The sequence below is a fragment of the Dromiciops gliroides genome, chromosome 1 (assembly GCF_019393635.1).
Source record: "Dromiciops gliroides isolate mDroGli1 chromosome 1, mDroGli1.pri, whole genome shotgun sequence".
NCBI lineage: Eukaryota > Metazoa > Chordata > Mammalia > Microbiotheria > Microbiotheriidae > Dromiciops > Dromiciops gliroides.
Window position 1 is genome coordinate 26,918,606 of NC_057861.1, and position 23,896 is coordinate 26,942,501.

The 23,896-nt window shown below is 40.1% G+C and overlaps 1 protein-coding gene across 1 annotated transcript in view; it reads right to left on the reverse strand.

Annotated features, from left to right (window-relative positions):
• LOC122744491 (2'-5'-oligoadenylate synthase 2-like) overlaps window positions 1-23,896 on the reverse strand; it is a 75,206-nt gene that overhangs the window by 19,641 nt on the left and 31,669 nt on the right. The window contains 3 exon segments of the mRNA XM_043990006.1: window positions 8,825-8,894; window positions 10,140-10,293; window positions 14,597-14,835. Of these exon segments, the coding sequence (XP_043845941.1) occupies window positions 8,825-8,894; window positions 10,140-10,293; window positions 14,597-14,835 (463 nt within the window).

Sequence of the window (23,896 nt, forward strand, 5' to 3'; positions counted from 1 at the left end):
AATTTATCTGCAAGATACTCACAAATAAATTCCTTCTTAAAAATTAAATTCTGTTTCAACCTCTCCCCCATACTCTCTCCTGATCCTCACTTTGAGAAAGAAAGAAAAGCAAAACCCTGTTACAAATCATAATTTTTGTTTTTTTTTGTTTTTTTTGAGGGGCAATTGGGGTTAAGTGACTTGCCCAGGGTCACACAGCTAGTAAGTGTCTGAGGCCGGATTTGAACTCAGGTACTCCTGAATCCAGGGCCGGTGCTCTATCCACTGTGCCATCTAGCTGCCCCACTACAAAATTAAGCAAAACAAATTCTATTGCCTATGTTGGAAAATATGTCTTCATCTGCACCTTGAGTCCATCATCTCTCTGTCAAGATAGGCAGCATGCTTCATTGTGAATCCTATGGAATCATGGTTGGTCCTTGTGTTTATTACAAGCTCTGGCAAGGGGTTGTCTGACCACAAAAAACCATGGATTTGTAGTTCTTCCCATATTGGGAAGAGAGGAAACTAATGTGAAATGGTATTCCTTTCTCTCTAGGCTACACTCCTGACTGTCTGGATTTTTCTGTTTTATGCTATAGAAATCTCTATATTCAGGAAACTCAATCTACCACTGGATTTCTCACACTGGAAGTACTGTCTCCCTCTGCTTGGCTGCTTCTTCTAGAACTTTCAATTCTTTTCATTCAAGATGGACACTTCAGGCTAGCCAGCCATGTCTTCATTTCTTTTTTTAAAATTAGAATTAAAATATACTTTATTAAGTCAGTAAATCCATGACTCATCCATGACTCTTTCATAGACTCTCTAATGAACTTTTTGAAGATCTCTAAATCAGGAGTTCTTAATCCTTTCTGTATGTTATGGACCACTTTGGCACTCTGGTAAAAACCTAGGGATCTTTTCTCACAGTGCTACTTCAAGGAGTCAGAAAGAAACTAATTAAATACAATGGTGGAACAATTAGGATCATATAAGATTTAGCAACTACCACATTAAAGGAGCAGAGGATTTTGGAAAATAAAATTCAGAAATCCATAAAATTCCATGTCTTCATTTCTCTCCAGGTTGCACTCTTGATTCTCTGAACTCACTTCACCATTCCCCAATATGGTATTGTCCCTCCACCTCCAACCCCCTTCAATTTCCTTTTATATATTGTCTTCCCTCTTTAGAATATAAACTTCTTGAGGGCAGGGACTGTCTTTCTGCTTGCATTTGTATCCCCAGTGCTTAGCACAGTGCTTGACACATAATAAATCTTTATTAAATGCTTCTTGACAATTTTCTGGTTGTCTCAAATTAAACCTTTGAATAGGAGGTCAGAAGTTTTTCACTTTACAGGCCAAGTAAAATGCTTTGTAAACCTTTGCAGTATCAGATGAATGCTTGTTCCTTCTCCTCCTCCTCCTCTTTCATTTTTTCTCTGACCCTTATTAGATGATCTGTCACCTGCTAGCCTCTGGAGACACTATGGAGAAGAAGCAGGGTATTCCTCCTAAGAGCATCCAACTCTCAACTCTTTAGGAACAGACTCAGTTGTCCTTTTCCTTCCCTTTCTCCTCTGTGTAACACTGTTCCATTTGCCAACATCCTGACAAAAGTCAAATGTCCCATTCTCCTCCTCACATCCCTACCATTTCCCCATTGAAGTCTCTATTGCTTCCTTCCTTGGGGAATACTGTGTTAGAAGTGGGTATTATTTTGTTCCTTGGGAAACATTGTGTTAGAAGTTGCTATTGTTTTGTTTCTTGGCGAACACTGTGTTATAAGTTCCGTGGGGAACATGGTGTTCTCTTGCACAACTCAGAATGTGGAGAGGTATTCTTTGAGTCCCTTCACCCTCTCCTTCAGCATGGAGATTGGACTAGGAACATAGATAAGTGTCACTAGACTGTGGCAGAAATAGAAACATCAGAATGTGAATGCAAGACATAGCACAATTTCCCTTACTTTTCATATCAGTCCAGATTTTTCCAGCCTCTCTTTGGGAAGGGAGAATTATTTTCCTTTACACCTCAGCCCTATATACCTGGTTAAAATTTTTTACAGTCAGTTATCACCTCTTAATAACTTGACAACCATTCAACTTCCTTTCATTAGTCTGAACAACTCCATAACCACACTCTACCTCCCCTCTTACTTGCTTCAACCTCCTACTTCTTTCATTCACCTTACCCACCAATGCATTCTAGCAAGTGCATTTACCCTCTGATTGTTCCAATTACCTTTTCTTACTTTGTTTGGTCATGTCAGCTACCTTCTCCTTTTCCTCCTTGAGTCTTCCTCTTCAGGTTCTACTTCTGAATCCATCTTTTGTTGTGCATTTTTTCAGGGCAATAAGGGTTAAGTGACTTGCCCAAGGTCACATGGCTAGTAAGTGTCAAGTGTCTGAGGCCAGATTTGAACTTAGTTCCTCTTGAATCCAGGATTGGTGCTTTATCCACCGTGCCACCTAGCTGCCCCATTTCTGAATCCATCTTGATCACTTTATATTCCCCTTAGTTATTCTGGATTCTGTTCCTCTTTCAACCTGAAAGCAAAATCTGGGCAGCTAGGTAGTGCAGTGGATAGAGCACTGGCCCTTGAGTCAAGAGGACCTGAATTCAAATCTCACCTCAGGAACTTACTAGCTATGTGACCCTGGGCAAGTCACTTAACCCCAACTTTCTTAAACATTTGAGGCTATCTCCAGTCATCCTAATCTATATCTTGCCACTGGACCTAGATGGTTCTGGAGGAGAGAGCAAGGTTGGTGACCTTGACAGCCCTCCCTCACTTAAATCCACTTCAGTGTAAGTGATGACATCACCCTGATGTCACGGTCCTCTTCAAGAACAAAGGACAAACAATAGAGTTTGGACATGGTCCCGGACATTTTCTTCAAATTTTCTTCAATTTTTTAGCAAATTTCTTTAACCCTTTCCTGCCTAAATTCACTAGTCTAACCTCCTCCAAATGACAGATATGGTTTTTATTTTTCCTTTTCAATTGGTTCAAGGTCTTCTCCTTTCTCCTTCTCCTTTTACCAAAATCTTCTCCTACAGAAGATGGAAGTAGAAAGACAATGAACTTTCGATTATACCACAGCTTCCATTTAATTATTTTTATCTAAGACAGAATAAAAATGTGTGTAGTGGAAAAAGAGTTGGACTTAAAATATGGAGATAGCTGAGTTTTTCACCTCTGACTTGAATAAATGAATGACAAAGTATTTATTTATTTTGTTTGTTTGTTTTTTGGGGGTTTTTTGGTGAGGCAATTGGGGTTAAGTGACTTGCCTAGGGTCACACAACTAGTAAGTATAAAGTGTCTGAGGCCGGATCTGAACTCAGATCCTCCTGAATCTGGGGCTGGTGCTCTATCCACTGCACCACCCAGCTGCCCCACAAAATATTTATTAAGTAATTACTATGTGTCCAAAACTATACTAAGTGTTGGAGATAGAATACAAGGGTAAAGACAGTCCCTGCTCCCTAGGACCTTATATTCTAATAGGGGAGGTACACAATTCATATAAAGGAATGGTGGTCAGGGAGGGAAACTTTGGTCCAGGATGTTAATGGGTGGGCAAGTAAGGCCATAAAGGGATTGGTTGACATATCCAATCCAGGAACCTTGGTGCAGTGTGGGGAAAGAGAGGGAAGGGATTAGGCACTTTTTGTTGTTTTTCAGTCATATCCAACTTTTCAGGATCCCATTTGGGGTTTTTTGGGCAAAGAAAGTTTACCATTACCTAAGTAGTTTACCATTTCCTTCTCTAGCTCATTTTACAGAGGAGAAACTGAGGCAAACAGGGTTAAGTGACTTGCTAGAGTCAAACAACTAGTGTCTGAGGCAGGATTTGAACTCATAAAGATGAGACTTCTTGATTCCAGGCTTGGCAGTCCACCACTTAGTTGCCAAAGTATTTATTAAGCACCTACTGTATACCAGGCACTGTGCTAAGCACTTAAGTTTATCTGATCATAGTTTATAGTTCCAGAACTTAAGAGGGACAAAGGATACTCAAATGGAAGAAATGTAGTGGGGGAAGCTGTGAAAGAGATGTTCGGGCTGCTAGGTGGCGCCATAGTGCATCACAAGGGTCAGCTAGGTGGCTCAGTGGATAAAGCACCGGCCCTGGATTCAGGAGGACCTGAGTTCAAATCCGGCCTTAGACACTTGACACTTATTAGCTGTGTGACCTTGGGCAAGTCACTTAACCCTCATTGCCCAGCGAAAAACAAACAAACAAAAAAAAAAAACCCAGAAAAAAAAGGAGATGTTCAGAGAATAGTGATTGAAGTGAAATATGGTAGTTGGGGCTTTCATGAAAAAAGTGGTCCCTAAGAGGCAGTCACTGATCAGCATAGCAGGACCCAAGGACTACTACGTGACAATGAGTCCCCTAACTTCTATAGAGCTCAGTTTCTGGCTCTGTAAAATGAGGGACTCAGACTAGACAGATCTGACCTAGATCTATGATTGAATGATCTAATGAATTCCACTCTTGCCATTTATGAGCTGTGGAATCCCATTTCTGTTAAAGGCACCACCATTCATCCACTCCCTCTGGGTCTTAACCTTAGTGTCAAAGGATTTCTTACTCTTCCTCATTCCAAATGTCCAATCAGTTTCCAAATCTTGAGTTTTTTTAACTTCTACTACATTTCTTGAATCTGATCCCTTCTCTGTATTCACATAGCTACCCCACTCTCATCCTCTTGTCTAGAGGACTGTGTATCTTAATTGGTCTCTCTGCCTCAAGTCTCTCCCCACCAAAGCCACCAAAGTGATTTTTCCCTAATGAAGATCTGACCTCTTAATGAATTCCAGTAGCTTCCTATTACCTCTAGAATTATCTACAAGCTACTCCATTAAGCTTTTAAATTACTTCACAACCTGGCCTTGACCTACCTTGGAGACTTCGCTGAATAGTACTCTTCCTCTTGCACTTTGTGATGTGCCCAAACTAGACTTCTTCCTGTTCCTAACAGATGCCACTCAATTTCTCCCTTCTGTGGCTTTGTTCTAGCACTCCCAGGTGCCTGGAATGCATTTCTTCTCAACACCATCACTTGTGTTTAGTCTTTTTTCAGTTATGTCTAACTCTTTGTGACTCCATTTGGGATTTTCTGGGCAAAGATACAGGATCAATTTGCCATTTTCTTCTCCAGCTCATTTTACAGATGAGGAAACTGAGGCAAATAGGGTTGTGATTTTCTCAGAGTCACACAGCTACTAAATATCTGAGGCTGGATTTGAACTTAGGAAGAATAATCTTCCTGACTCTAGGCCTGGCACTCTATCCACTGTGGCACCATGCTGGCACAGTTGGCCAATAATCAGTTAATAAACATTTATTAAGTACATATTGTGTGGCAGGGTAAGAGCTGGGAATACCAAAAACAAAGAAGAAAAAGGAGGAGGAGGAGGAGGAGGAGGAGGAGGAAGAGAAGGAGAAGAAGAATAAAGAGAAAGAGAAGAAGGAGAAGGAGAAGGAGAAGGAGAAGGAGAAGGAGAAGGAGAAGGAGAAGGAGAAGGAGAAGAAGAAGAAGAAGAAGAAGAAGAAGAAGAAGAAGAAGAAGAAGAAGAAGAAGGAGAAGGAGGAGGAGGAGGAGGAGGAGGAGGAGGAGGAGGAGGAGGAGGAGGAGGAGGAGGAGGAGGAGGAGGAGGAGGAGGAGGAGGAGGAGGAGAAGGAGAAGGAGAAGGAGAAGGAGAAGGAGAAGGAGAAGGAGAAGGAGAAGGAGAAGGAGAAGGAGAAGGAGGAGGAGGAGAAACATAGAAAGGACGGTCTCTGTCCTTAAGTAGCCTACAATTGAAATAGGGAAGACATCACAAAAAAGAAAGATGAATAGAAGGAAAGATACCCACTGGAACATGATGACAAAATCCAGCAAGATTCAACAAAGTAGAGTTGGTTTGTCTCAGTGATCTCCTTACATGGAGGTTCTGGGAAGATCTCTCTAATTCCACCCTCTCCGGTCAGAGGGAGGTGGCCCCAAGTCCAGGTTGTACTGATGAGGTGGGAAGAGAATATACCTCTTTCTTTCTTAAAGACCTGATTGAAGCACTATCTTCTACGTAAAGGGCAGATAGGTAGGTAGTACAGTGGATAGAGCTTCAGGCCTGGAAGATCTGAATTCAAATTTTACCTCAGACACTTACTGACTGTGTGACCCTGGGCAAGTCACTTAAGTCTGCCTCAGTTTCCTCATCTGTAAAATGAGCCACAGAAGGACATGGCAAATCACTCCTGTATCTCTGCCAAGAAAACCCCAAACACGACTGAACTACAATAACATTAGAAATATTTGTACTTTAATCCAACTGTATAGTGAGCCACCTCCCTCCCACTGTGTAGTTTGCTCTTATGCTTGTTTCTTCAAGTCTTCTTGAGGCATTTTCTATCCTTCTTCCAACAATATTTGGATAAAGGAATGAATTTTTATTTCCCTATTGTGTTCTGTGCATTATTTCAGCCATTTTTATTGTAGCAGGAAGAAAAGCATTTCCTTGATAGTTTCTAGAGTTTTAAAAAAATCTTTTTACCACTCGATGGGAAACCTAAGAGGAGGTTTTTAAATATTGTCCAATCTGCAAGAAAAAACACCACTGAGGCAGAGCTCTGAGCCAACAGCACTTTATGAAAGGGTTCATGGTCCCCTCTAATGAAGTGGACCTCATGATCTGAGATGTCTCTGGTCCCCAGGACCTTGTTTTTTGTTTTGTTTTGTTTTGTTTTTGCGGGGCAATGAGGGTTAAATGACTTGCCCAGGGTCACGCAGCTAGTATGTGTCAAGTGTCTGAGGCCAGATTTGAACTCAGGTACTCCTAAATCCAGGGCCGGTGCTTTTATCCACTGCACCACTTAGCTGCCCCGAGGACCTTGTTTTTTATAAGGTTTGATACCCAAATATGCAAGAGAGGCATGGTGAAATACAGAATCTCATTGGTTGATAGACCTTGCTCTTGAGGGCCAAAAATGACATATCAGGTGAGGGGGTTACAGGTTAGGTGAAGCATGAGGCATCTCCACCAAGTCAGTGGTCATGAGATGGTCACCTGCTCATGTTGGACAAGAGAGAGAGGAACAGAGGCACAAAAATAAGTTGGGGAATTTTCCAAAGAATCAAAGTATCCCATCCATGCTGGGTTTGGACTTGGAATTTGAGTAAAACAGAATAGAGATATCTTTGTCAGTGTTCCTGTGGTTGGGCAAGAGCACTTCACAACTGGTAGACAAGTAGGCATGTTTGAGGCCTATTATAGTGGCTCTTCTATAAGAACCTATTTATCTAGATAGTCCTATATGATTTATATAAAATAGGGATTAATGCATTGTTTATTCTTGTGTCATTAGAACACTGACTAAACACATATTGCTAGATGAGTATAGTGAAATAATTGTTAACAATCACTACCCGTTTGGGGCAGCTAGGTGGCGCAGTGGATAAAGCACCGGCCCTGGAGGCCCTGGATTCAGGTGGACCTGAGTTCAAATCCAACCTCAGAGACTTGACAATTACTAGCTGTGTGACCCTGGGCAAGTCACTTAACCCTCATTGCCCTGGAAAAAATCAAACCAAAACAAAAGTAACAATCACTACGCCTTGTGGAATCATACTGAACTGCCTAATACTGATGAGAGTTTGAGTAGGGGTCCAAAATGAATCATCTCTCACAATATTTATCATTAAGTTTATTGAAATTTTGTAAAGCAATGGACTTTGGCTGAAAAAATTGCAGGGGCTCATCTTCATGTTCTGGATTCTTAGCTTTCAAACTTGCTAACTGTTATGATTTCCTAGTATCATTAGCCAATATCTCAAGCCACAAAATAAATTTAAGGTGAGCAGTTCATTGTTAATGATCATGCCTGTAAATTTGTATTTTCCATCATATTGATCATCTCAGTTTTTCCTGGTTGATTTCTTATTAAATTGTATTAGAATGTCATTGTTTTACTTCACAATGTGGCTGATTAAGTTGCTTGGGTGTATTAGCTTTGCCATTACCTTATTTGCTTGTGCTCAGATTATTACTAGTATCTTCAGTCCCAGTTGTTTTGTTTTTTTTTTTGTAGGTATCTTTTTTTTTTTTTTTGGCAGGGCAATGAGGGTTAAATGACTTGCCCAGGGTCACACAGCTGTAGGTATCTTTTTTTTTTTTTTTGGTGGGGCAATGGGGGTTAAGTGACTTGCCCAGGGTCACACAGCTAGTAAGTGTCAAGTGTCTGAGGCTGAATTTGAACTCAGGTACTCCTGAATCCAGGGCTGGTGCTTTATCCACGGCGGCACCTAGCTGCCCCTGTAGGTATCTTTTTAAGCCACCTGTCCATTCTGTAGGGGTTGGTTTAGTTAAAACTACATATGCTATGGGGCACCTATGTGGCAGAGTGGATTAAACACTGGCCCTGAAGTCATGAGGACCTGAATTCAAATCTCATCTCAGACACTTATTAGCTGTGTGACCCTGGGCAAGTCACCTAGCCCCAATTGCCTTAAACATCCATGGCTACCTCTAGTCATCCTGATCTATGTCTTGCCACTGGACCCAGATGCCTCTGGAGGAGAGAGTGAAGTTGGTGACCTTGCACAGCCCTCCCTCACTTCAATCCAATTTCAGTGCAAGTTGTGACATCACCTCGATGTCATGATCCTCTTCCAGATCAAGGACAAACAACATCACCTAGTGAGAATGAGGACTGAAGGTGAGACCATTTGTTTTGCTAAAATAGCATTAGATATTTTTTGAAAAGTAAGCGGTGGGGGACAGAAGCTAGGTTGCATCAGATCATCTTTGAGGTGGCTTCAGCTTCAAGCTATGAAGAACGCTCCACTTGTATTGATGAACGTAGGCTTGACTATGGGAAACAACCTAAGCCCTCTGCTTCCTGGAGTCTGGACTGCCTAAAAAGAAGCAGATCCTTGTCTTAGAATTAGGATAATCGATTTAGAGGTGAAAGGGGCCTCAGATGTCATCTACCCAGTCTCACCCTCTCATTTTACAGATGAGGAAACTAAAGTCTCAAGACTTGCTAAAGGTTAAACCAACCAAGGTTTCAAATAGAGGTCCTCTTGAATACAGATTTAAGGCACTTTCCGAGTTACAAGGTGGTCAATTTTGGTTCAGGTGAACACTGCTATTTATAAGGAGTAGAGATTTCCCAAGACCACCAGAAAATGGAAGGGGTTTCAGTAGATCAGAAAATATCTTTTTTGGCTTATGGATGATGATGCAGTCTCAGCTGAGTAGCTAATTAACTAAACAGGCCTTCCTTGAGAGGGATGGAAGTTATGCTCTAAAAAAGGAACAACTGCGGGGAGAGCAAATCCTTAAGTTTGGAGAGTTCTTGAAAGAAAGGTTTTACAGAAGTCAATTCAATTTAATAAAGATTTATTAAGCACCTACTATGTGCCAGGCACTGGGTTAAGCACTGGGCATACGCAAAAAGAGGCTAGAGACAGATCCTGCCCTCAAGGAGCTTACAAGCTAATGGGAGTGACAATGTATGAACAAGTATATACAAAGGGAGCTATATCCAGGATAAATAGGAAATCATTAACAGAGGGAAGGCACTGGAATTAAGCAGACCTGGGGAAAGTTTCCTGTAGGAGGTTTAATTGGAACTTAAAGGAAACCAAGGAAGTTAGTAGGTGGAGATAAGGAGTGAGAGTATTCCAGGCAGAGTATTCCAGACATGAAGGAGAGAGAATGATGCAGGTGAGAGATGGAGCAGCTTGTTCTTGGAACAGCCAGGAGGTCAGTGTCACTAGATGGAAGAGTACTCATTGGAAGACTGGAAGGGTAAGAGGGGGCCAGGTTATGAAGGGCTTTGAATGACAAACATGCAGAGACTTCTGGTCAAAGACAGGTGTGGTCTAGTGGAAAGAGCCCTAGATATGGGAGTCAGGAGAGACATGGGTTCCTAGCTTGCCTTTGACACATGGTCAACGTGTGGCCATGAGAGAGTTATTCTTTGGCATCTGTTTTTTCAATTTGTAAAATGAGATAATAATAATACCCTCAGTCCCTGCCTGCCTGAATTGTGTGACTGGGTAGATAAGGAGCATTTCAAACTTTATGGCACTTTCTCAATGTGTGCTGGGGCTGGTATTATTGGGGGGCTATCTCAACTTTACAGAAGTTCTCACCGGCACTGGCCAGGGTTCTACAGGATCAAAGTCTCCAGTCTTGAAGCAGAGAGAAGACAACCAGATTTCAGCTTCATGGGCCAGGAGGTGCCAGCACCAGCGGTCTCCTCCACCTACATCTCCAGTGGGGTCAGCTGGATCCAGGATCACAGGCCTAAATAGTCAAGAAATTTATCAATCAGCAATTATTTATGAAACACCTACTATGTGCCAGAGACTTATGTCTTATGTACTGATACAAAACCAGAATGGAAACAACCCTTGTCCTCCAAGTGCTTCTAATCGAATAGGGGAGACAATATTTACATATATAGGTATGTATTAAATAGATATGAATTATAATTAATTTAGTTACATTGCATTAATTACATTAATTATGTAATTTATTTAATTACATTAAATATAATGTAACCTTGGGGGTGAGGAATAGGAAATGTGGAAGTTGACATTTCATCTGAATCTTGAAGGAAACAAGGTTTTGAGAGGTGCATGGGGGACTGCCATGGGTAAAGTGGCAGAGATGGGAGGTGGTGAGGTTGTGGGATCTGGAACATTGAAAAAATGGAATGTACAAATAAGGGCTGGAACATGGATTCCGTGACATGCAGTATGGATAGCCATGTAAGGAAGAGCCACACATCCTGCCCTTAAAGTCACCATTTAAACCAATCAGTATCTTCTTTACAAGCACTGTAACCAATGAATAATGCTAGTTAGAACAAAGAAGTCTCTTTGCCATGTACCCTATGCAACCTACACGTATAAATATCAGAGGAGAATGGGACGGAATTTGCAGGAAACCAAAGAAATTCATAATGTCCACCTGCCACCATGGACACACTGACCGCCCCCCTCCCCGCCCCGTAAGTAAGCCTCCTTTAAATAAATTCTTTTTGGGGGGCGGGGTGGGGCAATGAGGGTTAAGTGACTTGTCCAGGGTCACACAGCTAGGAAGTGTCAAGTCTGAGGCCAGATTTGAACACAGGTCCTCCTGAATCCAGGGTCAGTGCTTTATCCACTGCGCCACCTAGCTGCCCCTCCTTTAAATAAATTCTATCTCTTTCACCCTGGAGTTGCCAATGGCTTTCTTTGGTAATGAGTCTTCATGTGGGAACTGGGGCATTATATACCTGAGTCCCTGCTGTACTCCACAGAGGTGTATGAAGAACAGTGAAGAAAAGGTCAGTTTTGATGAACTATAGAGAAATGTATAGATTAAAGTGTTATGGGATTGGGACATACCAAGGAATTTGGAACTATTAAAGTTTTAAATGACCAGCTAAACTAAAGGACATGGGTCTGTGGTAACTCTTCTTGAGAAGCTAAAGGACAGACACACCTTGAGAAGTAAGGCAGATAATCTCATTAGGCATGGCTACTGCCTGGTCAGCACCAAGGAGATAGAGAAAACTCCAGGAATCAGAACAACCACCCCTCATCCAGTTTCTCCCATCCCACCCCCAATAAGGGACATTCCACTCTCAGGTGATCAACCCATCTACTTTCTATAAAAGCTTTTGCCTTTCTCCTGTTTAAGGACAAAGGCATCTCAGAGAACCATCTCTGAAACATCTCCCCTTGAGAGAAATCCTTGGCTTCTCTCTTGGTATCTTTTCTCTAGTTCCTAAATAAAAGATTATTGTATTCTAACTGGATTTGTGTGTGAGAGGGTATAATTCTTTAAAGAGGAATACCTGGGGGCAGCTAGGTGGCACAGTGGTTAAAGCACTGGCCCTGGATTCAGAAGGACCTGAGTTCAAATCCGACCTCAGATACTTGACACTTAATAGCTGTGTGACCCTGGGCAAGACATTCAACCCTCATTGCCCCACAAAAAAAAAAATTGTGTGAAGAATAGATTGGAATAGGAAGAGAATTGAGGCAGGAAGGCTGACAAGGAAGTTATGGCAGTGGTCCAGTCTGAAAGATCAGCAGAGGAGTAGAGGATCAAGCAATGAATCATTGATTAGGTTCCACTATGCTGGATGTGGAGGATACAAATAAAATCAATTAAATGATCCCTACTCACTGGGAGCTTAGATTATAATGAGGGGACAAAAGACATAGATAAGCTGGCCCAGAATAGACAGAAAGACAATAAATCATAGAGACAGTCAAAGGAGCAGGCTATACTCTGGACTTTCCCTACCACCCCAAAGCTTCAGCTCTAGTCCTGGGATCTAGACATGCAAGTGCTCTGTGACCTCATCCCCAACTTGGTCTGGACTGCCTAAACTTGGTTAGTTCCTCCCAGATCCACCTCAATGGACACTCAAGCCAGCTAGGGTGGCTAGGTCTTATTTATACAGCAATCTCGGCTTTCTCTAGCATGCTCCTTGTTTCTCTCTCTCTCTCTCTCTCTCTCTCTCTCTCTCTCTCTCTCTCTCTCTCTCTCTCTCTCCCTCCCTCCCTCCTTCTCCGTTCCTCCCCCTTCTCTTTCTCTGTCTCTTTGGGTCTTTCTATTTCTTCCAACTTCTTCCTCTCTGTTTCTGCCTCCTCCTCTTTCTTCTTCTTCTTCTTCTCCTCCTCCTCCTCCTCCTCCTCCTCCTCCTCCTTCTCCTCCTCCTCCTTCTCCTCCTCCTCCTCCTTCTCTCTCCTCTCTCCTTCCTTCTTCTCCCTCTTCCTACCTCTTCTTTCTGTCTCTTTCCTCTTCCTTTCTCTCTCTTCCCCTCTCTCCCATATCTGTCTTTATCTCTTTGTGTACTTTTCTCCTTTCCTCTTCTCTCTTTCTGTTTCTGTCTCCTTCTTTTCTCTGTTTTCCTCCCTCCTTCTCTCTCCTTACCTTTTCCCTGTCTGTCTTTCTTTCCTCTATCTGTCTCTTTCTCCCCGCCCCCCTTTCTTTGAGGGCAGGGATTGTCTTTCTACTTGTATTTGTATTCTCAGTGCCTAACTCAGTGCCTGCCACTTAAGTCCTTAATAAATGCTTACCAGTGATTGAAATGCAAATCAGTCCAAAGTGGTTAAACACAAGATTGTTTGAGAGGGACCGAGCCGGCAGCTAGCAAGAACATGAAACACTTCAGTGTATAAGGTGGTGCTTGAGATAAATATTAAAGAAAGAAAGGTATTTTTTGAGGTGGACATTAGGAGGGAGTACAAGTCATGCATGGAGAATGGCCAGTGCAAAGGTAGAGATGGGAGACTGAAGTGTTATGTGCAAGAAGTGGAGAAAAGTCCAGTTTAACTGGACACCAGAAAGTAGGAGAAGGAAGAAATTTCAATGAGGTGGGAATATAGTTTGGGACCACTTTGTGAAGGTCTTTCAACTATAAACAGAGGACTTTATATTTGTTACTAGAGGCAACTGGAAGCCATGGAAGTTTAGTGAGTGGGAGAGTGACATAGTTCAATCTGGACTCAAGAAAAATCCCTCCAGCATGCATGGACTGGAGTGGATAAAGACTCACTGTTGGGGGCAGCTAGGTGGCACAGTGGATAGATCACCCGCCCTGGATTCAGGAGTACCTGAGTTCAAATCTGGCCTCAGACACTTACTAGCTGTGTGACCCTGGGCAAGTCACTTAACCCCAATTACCTCACCCCAAAAAAACCCAAACCAAACCAAAACAAAACCAAACAAAAAGACTCACTGTCAGCGAGACCAATTTGGAGGCTCTTGCAATAATCTAGGGATTAAGGTGGTGGCTGTGTGAGGAGAGAGGAGGAATTGGATGTGAGAGATGTTGTGGTGATAGAAACAGTAAGAGACAAGGCAACAGGTTGGATGTGTGTGGTGAGGGAGAGTGAGGAGTTCATGATAACGCTGAGTTTATGTCCCTGGAAGACTGGAAGGACAGAGATGCTTTAGACAGAAAGAGGAAAGTTGAAAAGGTTTGATTAAGTCAAGAATTTCTAGAGAATATTATTGAAAATGAATAAAATAATATTAATAAATATTAGTAACATTTAGGTAAATCTAAATAACCTATATTCATGCTGCTATATAACAGTTCAGGATGTGGGAGTGGGAAACCAATGACATTTTTTCTTTGTCTCTTCCACTCCCTTTTCTCCTCTTAATTCCCATCTCATCCTACCCTGTTGCCTTTCACTCTGGTAGAGGGAAAAATAGAACTGTGGGCTAAAGAGGTTCATTGGAATGGTTTTGCAGGTCTATGAAAATTCAGTGTCTTAGAAGAAAGACCATCAGCTTTCTTCTCTGTGGCTTGTGCTCCCTTAGGTTTCCTCTGAATCTCAACTTTGCTTATTTCTGGCCTGAAGAGATGAGTGGAGAATATCCAGGATACCTCTTATCTGTCTAGTTCCCTTGCTCATCACCATGCTGACATTTTTATGCAGTGCCCATACTGAATACTCTTGAATTCTCTCATTGTGAGGTTCCTATCTGGACTACTCCTATTTTTTTTATTTCAATCTTACAGAGGGTGTCATGACCTCGAAGGGCTTGGGGACCTGAATCACTGACATTGGGTTCAGGGGTCAAGGGTAGTGGATACCTGGGTTTCTTGAGCTGAGTCAATAGGAAATCCCTGATGATTTCATTCCAAAAATCATAGTAGACTATCCAGAAGACACAGAGCTCTCTGTACTGCATAATTAACTTCAGGACTGTCAGGAAGCCTTCAGCTGTGTCAAAATCTGTCATCCCACTACCTTGCTCCCAGGCATAGACTGTCAGAAGTTCCAGGGCATACTTTGGAGGAAGGGACCCTTTCTTCTTGAGTTTCCTGTGACACTGAGGGCCAAGAAAGAAAACAGAAACAATGTAAAGGAAATAACAAAACTCATTCAATCCTGTCATTTCCATATAGCAGCCCAGACCATGGCTGGAAGGATGAGGATAAAGAAAGTCAACTAATGTTCTACACCACAAGGCCTAGCGCTAAGGGATGGTTGCATTTTTTCCTGCTTGAGGAGAGTGTGTTTCCAGATAACAGCTGCTAACAGGAAGTACAGATGTGTCGCTCCTTTGGGGTAGAACCTGGGGTAGAATAAGAAAAGAAACAGATGTTTGGTTTCTGTTAGGTGCCTATTGCAGCTGGAAGTGGGGAAGTTCTCTCCTACTGAGTAGGATGGAGAGATCTCCAGAAAAAAAGATGGTGGTATGCTAGATGTTCTTCCTTCCTTCCTTCCTTCCTTCCTTCCTTCCTTCCTTCCTTCCTTCCTTCCTTCCTTCCTTCCTTCCTTCCTTCCTTCCTTCCTTCCTTCCTTCCTTCCTTCCTTCCTTCCTTCCTTCCTTCCTTCCTTCCTTCCTTCCTTCCTTCCTTCCTTCTTTCTTTCTTTCTTTCTTTCTTTCTTTCTTTCTTTCTTTCTTTCTTTTCTTTCTTTTTCTTGTGGGGCAATGAGGGTTAAGTTACTTACCCAGGGTCACACAGCTATTAAGTGTCAAGACTGGATTTTAACTCAGGTCCTCCTGAATCCAGGGACAGTGTTTTATCCACTCTGTCACTTACCTAGCTGTCCCTTCTTTCTTTATTTTTTAAAAAATTAATACCATTTTATTTTTTCAATTACATGTAGAGACAATTTTTAACATTCATTTGTTGAAAGGTTTTAAGTTCCAAATTTTTCTCCTTCCCTCCTTCAACTCCCTCCACATTTCCCAAGTTGGCAAGCAATCTGAGAAAGATTATATATATGCAATCATGTAAAATACATTTCCATACTAGTCACAGTGTGAAAGAAGAAACAGAACAAAAGAAAAAAAACATGAAAAAAAACCAAATAAAGTGCAAATAGCATGCTTTGATCTGCATTCAGACTCCACAGTTCTTTCTCTGGATGTGGAGAGCATGTTCCATCATGAGTATTAAAAAATTGATTTGGATCATTGTATTGCTGAGAAGAGCTAACTCCATCATAGCTGATCATTACACAGTGTTACTGTTACTGTGTACAGTGTTCTCCTGGTTCTGCTCGCTTCAGTCAACATCAGTTCATGTATGTTTTTCCAGGTTTTTCTGAAATCCATCTGCTCAGCATTACTTACAGCACAACAATATTCCATTACATTCATCTATTAGAGCTTGTTCAGCCATTTTCCAATTGATGAGCAGTTGAATGTTCTTTCTAACAAAAACTTTTGAGAATCAACTCAGTGTGTATACTAATCTCTGGGGGGAAACTAACAGCAAGACATACTGACTTCCATATTTCTCCCTAGCTTTACTAAATATGTATGACTCTCAACAGATATCTATTTGTAGATATATTTATAGAGAGAGCACTGGAATGCTCTCCCTCCTTGCTTTCCTCCTTGTTTGTAATCCCCATCTTCCTTTAAGACTCAGCTCAAATGCTAGTTTTACAGGAAGAATGCAAGAGGAATAAAGTAAACTTAGACAGCTAAGTCAGATTGGAATCAGATTGTGGAGGACCTTCAGTAGCAAGATAAGTTTATATCTTATAATCATGTCAGACACATGGAGCTACGGTAGGTTTTTGATCAGGGGATTGATATAGCTATACTCATGTATCAGTTAGATTATTATGGCAATAATAGGGAAGAGGGATGGATTGATTGATTCTGAGCTATGAAGTCAGGGTGGTTGGGATGATAATGGGGCCATCAACAGAAATAGAGATATTGAGGTGGTGATGGGGAAGATGATAAATTCTCTTTGGAATGTGTTGAGTTTGATGTGTGTCTTGGCAAGTAGAGTTCCAAGTATTTTATACTGTCTGTAGTTATCTTCTATGGTATTTCTTTTTCTAACTCTTCTTGCTGTACTTTGTTGGTTATATATAGAAATGCTGATGATATGGGTGGGTTTATTTTATATTCTGCAACTTTTCTCATGATAAATGTTTCAACTGGTTTTTCAGTTGATTCTCTAAGTACACCATCACATTATCTGCAAAAAGTGGTAGCTTTGTTTTCTCATTGACCATGCTTATTCTTTCCATTTCTTTTTCTTGTCTAATTACTATGAGTAGCATTTTTAGTACAATATTGAATAATAATGATAATAGATATCATTGCTTCACCCCTGATATTATTGGAAAGACTTCTAGTGTATCCCCATTATAGATAATGCTTGTCCTTAGTTGGTTTTAGATAGATACTACTTATCATTTTAATAAAAAACTTCTAGGGAGCCAAGATGGCGGAGAGGAAGCAGCAAGCTGCCTGAGCTCTCCTTCTGTTCCCTCAAAACGAACATTAAATCAAGCCTCTGGACGGATTCTGAAACTACAGAACCTGCAAAGAGACAGAGAGACACAGTCCTCCAACCAGAGATAATTTAGAAGACATCAGGAAAAGGTAGGTCTGACTCGGGCAAAAGGGAGGCCCAGCGCAGGGCAGCAACCCAGCGCCGAGGGGGTCGGGGCAAGTCAGCAGGAGCTGCGGGCCACAGCCGAACAACTGAGGCTCCCGGAACCTGGTTCAAAAATCTGGTGGCCAAGAAGGACAGTGGAAAAACCTACCTGCACCGGCCGAGAGGGCCACGAAGGGCGGGATCAGACGCCGGGGTCTGACGCCTGGCTGGCAGAGCACAATCAGACAGGAAGTGCAGGGCGGGGCATCTCCACACACCATAAAGGCCTCAGAGTAAAAGCCCGGTCACACAGCACCTATACACCTGCACAAGAAGCCCAAAACAGGGACCCTGGTGCCCCCAGAGCAGACCTCAACTTAAAGAATAAATAAATAAGCTGCAATAATGAGTAAGAAGCAAAAAAGAGCCCTCTCCATTGAGAGCTTCTGTATCAATAGGGAAGAAGCCAACACAAACTCAGATGAGGACAATAGCCTCAAATTGTCTACATCTGAAGCCTCACAAGGGAAGGTGAATTGGTTGCAAGAACAAAAAGCCTTCCTGGAAGAGCTCAAAAAGGATTTAAAAAATCAATTGCAAGAGGTAGAAGAAAAAATGGGGAGAGAAATGAAAGCAAAACAAAAAAACTATGAAAAAAGAATCAGCAGCTTGGAAAAGGAAGCTGAAGAAAACAAAGCCTTAAAAAATTCATTTGGCCAAATGGAAAAAAAGCTGCATAATCTCACTGAAGAAAACAATACCTTAAAAAATTCACTTAGCCAAATGGAAAAAAAGGTGCATAATCTCACTGAAGAAAACAATGCCTTAAAAATTAAAGTGGGACAGTTGGAAGATAAGGAATCCATGAGACACCAAGAATCAGTCAAGCAGAATTAAAAAAAATGAAAAAATAGAAGAAAATGTGAAATACCTCATTGGAAAGACAACTGATCTGGAAAACAGATCGAGGAGAGACAATTTGAGAATCATTGGACTGCCTGAAAGCCATGACCAGAAAAAGAATCTAGACACCATATTCCAGGAAATTATTAAGGAGAACTGCCCTGATATCATAGAATCAGAGGATAAAATCATCATTGAAAGAATCCACCGATCACCTTCTGAAAGAGACCCCAAAAGGAAAACTCCAAGGAATATTGTAGCCAAATTCCAGAATTATCAGGTGAAGGAGAAAATACTCCAAGCAGCCAGAAAGAAGCAATTTAAATATCATGGAGCCACAGTCAGGATTGCTCAGGACCTGGCAGCTTCAACATTAAAGGACCGCAAGGCTTGGAATATGATATTCCGGAAGGCAAAGGAGCTTGGATTGCAGCCGAGAATCTATTACTCAGCAAAAATGTGCATTTTCTTTCAGGAGAAAAGATGGACATTTAATGACATTGGGGACTTTCAATCTTTCCTGGTGAAAAGACCAGAACTGAATAGAAAATTTGATCTCAACATACAAGACTCAAGAGAAGTTTAAAAAGGTAAACAGAGGGGAAAAAACAGTTACCCTATTAGGTTAAACTGTCTATATCCCTACACAGGAAGATAATACTCATAACTCTTAAGAATTGTAAATGTATTTGGGCAGAGAGAAGGACTTTATATAGAGGGTATAAATATAAATTGTCTTTGATGTGATGATACAAAAGAATTAAGGGGATAAAAAGCGAGTCTATGGGGAGGAGAGGAAAGGGGAGGTGGAATGGGATGAATTATATCATATGAAGAGGTGGAAAAAAACCTCTTACAATAGAGGGAAAGAAAGGAGGGGGGAACATGGTTTCAACCCTATTCTCATTAGATTTGACTCAAAGAGGGAATAACATATATGTTCATTGGGATAAAGAAACTTAACTCATTCTTTAGGGAAACAAAAGGGGAAGGGAAAGGGGGGGACTGATAGAAGGGAGGACAAAAGCAAGGGAGAAAAGGGTAAAGAAAAGAGAGGGGGGTGATAAAAAGGGAGGGCAGATCGGGGGAAGCAGGGGTAAGAAGTAAAACGTCGGTGAGGAGGAATAGGGTGAAAGAAGGGGGGAAAAGTACAAAGGGGGTAAATAGAATGGAGGGGAATAGACAGTCAGTAATAATAACTGTGAATGTGAATGGGATGAACTCTGCTATAAAACGGAAGCGAATTGCAGAGTGGATTAAAAACCAGAACCCTACAATATGCTGTTTACAAGAAACACATTTGAAGCAGAGAGATACACACAGAGTAAAGGTAAAAGGCTGAAGCAGAATATATTATGCTTCAGCTAAAGTAAAAAAGGCAGGGGTAGCAATCCTTATCTCAGACAAAGTGCAGGCAAAAATAGATCTCATTAAAAGAGATAAGGAAGGAAATTACATCTTACTTAAAGGTACTATAGATAATGAAGTAATATCAATATTAAATATGTATGCGCCAAGTGGTATAGCATCCAAGTTCTTAGAGGAGAAGTTAAATGAGTTACAAGAGGAATTAGATAGTAATACTATACTAGTGGGGGATCTGAATCTCCCCCTCTCAGAATTAGATAAATCTAGCCAAAAAATAAATAAGAAAGAAGTGAAAGAGATGAATAGATTACTAGAAAAGTTAGACATGATAGATGTCTGAAGAAAATTGAATGGGGATAGAAAGGAATATACCTTTTTCTCAGCAGTACATGGCACATTTTCAAAAATTGACCATGTATTAGGGCACAAAAACATCATAGTCAAATGTAGAAAGGCAGAAATAGTAAATGCATCCTTCTCAGATCATGATGCAATAAAAATTACATGTAAGAAAGAGCCAGGGAAAAGTAGAATGAAAATCAATTGGAAATGAAATAATTTCATTCTAAAGAATGAATGGGCCAAACAAGAAATCATAGAAACAATCAATAACTTTATCCAAGAGAATGACAATAATGAGACAACATACCAAAATCTATGGGATGCAGCCAAAGCAGTGCTTAGGGGAAAATTTATAGCTCTAAATGCTTACATGAATAAAAAAGAGAAAGAGGAGATTAATGAATTGGGCATGCAACTTAAAAAGCTAGAAAAAGAACAAATTAGAAATTCCCAATTAGACACTAAATTAGAGATCCTGAAAATTAAAGGAGAAATTGATAAGATTGAAAGCAAAAAAACTATAGAATTAATCAATAAAACTAAGAGCTGGTTTTATGAAAAAACCAATAAAATAGATAAAATATTGGTTAATTTGATTTAAAAAAAGAAAGAAGAAAACCAAATTACCAGTATCAAAAATGAAAAGGGTGATGTTACCACCAATGAAGTGGAAATTAAATCAATAATTAGGAATTATTTTGCCCAACTGTATGCCAATAAATTTGACAATCTAAATGAAATGGATGAATATTTACAAAAATACAAACTGCCCAGGTTAACTGAAGAGGAAATAAAATCCTTAAATAAACCCATATTAGAAAAAGAAATCGAACAAGCTATTAATGAACTCCCTAAGAAAAAATCCCCAGGGCCAGATGGGTTTACGGGTGAATTTTACCAAACATTTAAAGAACAATTAATTCCAATATTATACAAATTATTTGGAAAAATAGGTGAAGAAGGAGTTCTACCAAATTCGTTTTATGACACAAATATGGTGGTGATACCAAAACCAGGCAAAGCAAAAACAGAGAAAGAAAATTATAGACCAATTTCCCTAATGAATATTGATGCTAAAATCTTAAATAAGATATTAGCAAGGAGATTACAGCAAGTGATCACCAGGATAATACACTATGACCAGGTGGGATTTATACCAGGAATGCAGGGCTGGTTCAACATTAGGAAAACTATTAACATAATCAACCACATCAATAAGAAAACCAACCAAAATCATATGATTATCTCAATAGATGCAGAGAAAGCTTTTGACAAAGTACAACACCCATTCCTAATAAAAACACTAGAGAGTTTAGGAATAGGTGGAGCTTTCCTTAGAATAATAAACAGTATCTACCTAAAGCCATCAGCAAGTATTATATGCAATGGAGATAAATTAGAGGCCTTCCCAATAAGATCAGGGGTGAAACAGGGATGTCCATTATCACCCCTATTATTTAATATTGTTCTAGAAATGTTAGCTTTAGCAATCAGAGAAGAGAAAGGAATTAAAGGAATTAGAATAGGCAAGGAGGAAACAAAACTATCACTCTTTGCAGATGATATGATGGTATACTTAAGGAATCCTCGAGAATCAAGTCAAAAATTACTTGAAACAATTAACAACTTTAGCAAAGTAGCAGGATATAAAATAAATCCACATAAATCATCAGCATTTCTATACATGACCAACAAAGTCCAGCAGCAAGAGATAGAAAGAGAAATTCCATTTAAAGTAACGGTAGATAATATAAAATACTTGGGAGTCTACTTGCCAAGACAAACCCAGGAACTCTATGAACACAATTACCAAACACTCTTCACACAAATCAAATCAGATCTAAATAATTGGAAAGATATCAATTGCTCATGGATAGGCAGAGCTAATGTAGTAAAAATGACAATTCTACCTAAATTAATTTACTTATTCAGTGCCATACCAATCAGACTACCTAAAAAGTATTTTATACAGCTAGAAAAAATAATAACAAAATTCATCTGGAAAAACAAAAAATCAAGAATATCCAGGGAAATAATGAAAAAAAATTCACAGGAAGGTGGGTTAGCGGTACCAAACCTGGAGCTTTACTATAAAGCGGCAGTCATCAAAACTATCTGGTACTGGCTAAAAAATAGAGTGGTAGATCAATGGAATAGGCTAGGCTCAGGAAATGCAGTAGTAAATGACACTAGTAATGTAGTGTTTGATAAACCCAAAGACTCCAGCTTCTGGGATAGGAACTCAGTATTTGACAAAAACTGCTGGGAAAACTGGAAGATAGTATGGCAGAAATTAGGCATAGACCAACATCTTACACCTTATACTAAAATAAGGTCAAAATGGATACATGATTTAGACATAAGAGGTGATACCATAGGTAAATTAGGAGAGAAAGGAATAGTGTACCTATCAGATCTTTGGAAAGGATAATAGTTTTTGACCAAACAAGAGATAGAGTATATCATAAAATGCAAAATGGATGATTTTGATTATATTAAATTAAAAAATTTTTGTACAAACAGAAGCAATGCATCCAAAATTGGAAGGGAGGCAGAAAGCTGGGAAACAATTTTTGAGGCCAGTGCTTCTGATAAAGGCCTCATCTCTAAAATATATAGGGAATTAAATCAAATTTATAAGAATCCAAGTCATTCCCCAATTGAGAAATGGTCAAAGGATATGAACAGGCAGTTTTCTGATGAAGAAACCAAAGCTATCTATTCCCATATGAAAAAATGCTCTAAATCTCTAATGATTAGAGAGATGCAAATTAAAACAACTCTGAGGTACCACCTGACACCTATCAGATTGGCTAAAATGACAAAAAAGGAAGATAATAAATGTTGGAGAGGCTGTGGGAAAATTGGAACACTAATGCATTGTTGGTGGAGCTGTGAGCTGATCCAACCATTCTGGAGAGCAATTTGGAATTATGCCCAAAGGGCGATAAAGCTGTGCATACCCTTTGACCCAGCAATCCCACTTTTAGGTCTTTTGCCCAAAGAAATCATGGAAGGGGGAAAGGGACCCACATGTACAAAAATATTTATAGCTGCTCTTTACGTGGTAGCAAGGAATTGGAAGTTGAGAGGGTGCCCATCAATTGGGGAATGGCTGGACAAGTTGTGGTATATGAATACAATGGAATACTATTGTGCTGTAAGAAATGATGAGCAGGAAGAGTTCAGAGAAACCTGGAGGGTCTTACGTGAGCTGATGATGAGTGAGATGAGCAGAACCAGAAGAACATTGTACACAGTATCATCAACATTGAGTGTTGACCTACTGTGATGGACCATATTCTTCTCACCAATGCAATGGTACAGAAGAGTTCCAGGGAACTCATGATAGAAGAGGATCTCCAAATCCAAGAAAAAAAAAAGAAAGAAAGAACTGTGGAGTATAGATGCTGATTGAACCATATTATTTCTTTTGTTTTGGGTGCTGTTGTTTTTTTTTTTCTATTTTGAGGTTTTGCATCACTGCTCTGATTCTTTCTCTTGTAACAGGATTAATGCAGAAATAGGATTAATGTTATTATGTGTATATATATATATGTATGTGTGTGTATATATATATCTATATGTATATGTATAGAGATATATAGATATAACCTATATCAGATTACCTGCTGTCTAGGGGAGGGGGGGAGGGAGGGGAGGGAGGGAGAAAAATCTGAAATTGTAAAGCATGTATAAACAAAAGTTGAGAACTATCTTTACATGTAACGGAAAAAATAAAATACCTCATACATTAATAAAAAAAACCTTCTATTTATTTTTATGCTTTCTAGTGTTTTTAACAGGAATGGGTGTTGTATTTTGTCAAAAGCTTGTTCTACATTTATTGCTCTGATCATGTAATATTTGTTGGTTTTTTATTAATATCATCAATTATTCTTATATTTTTATAAAAATTCATCC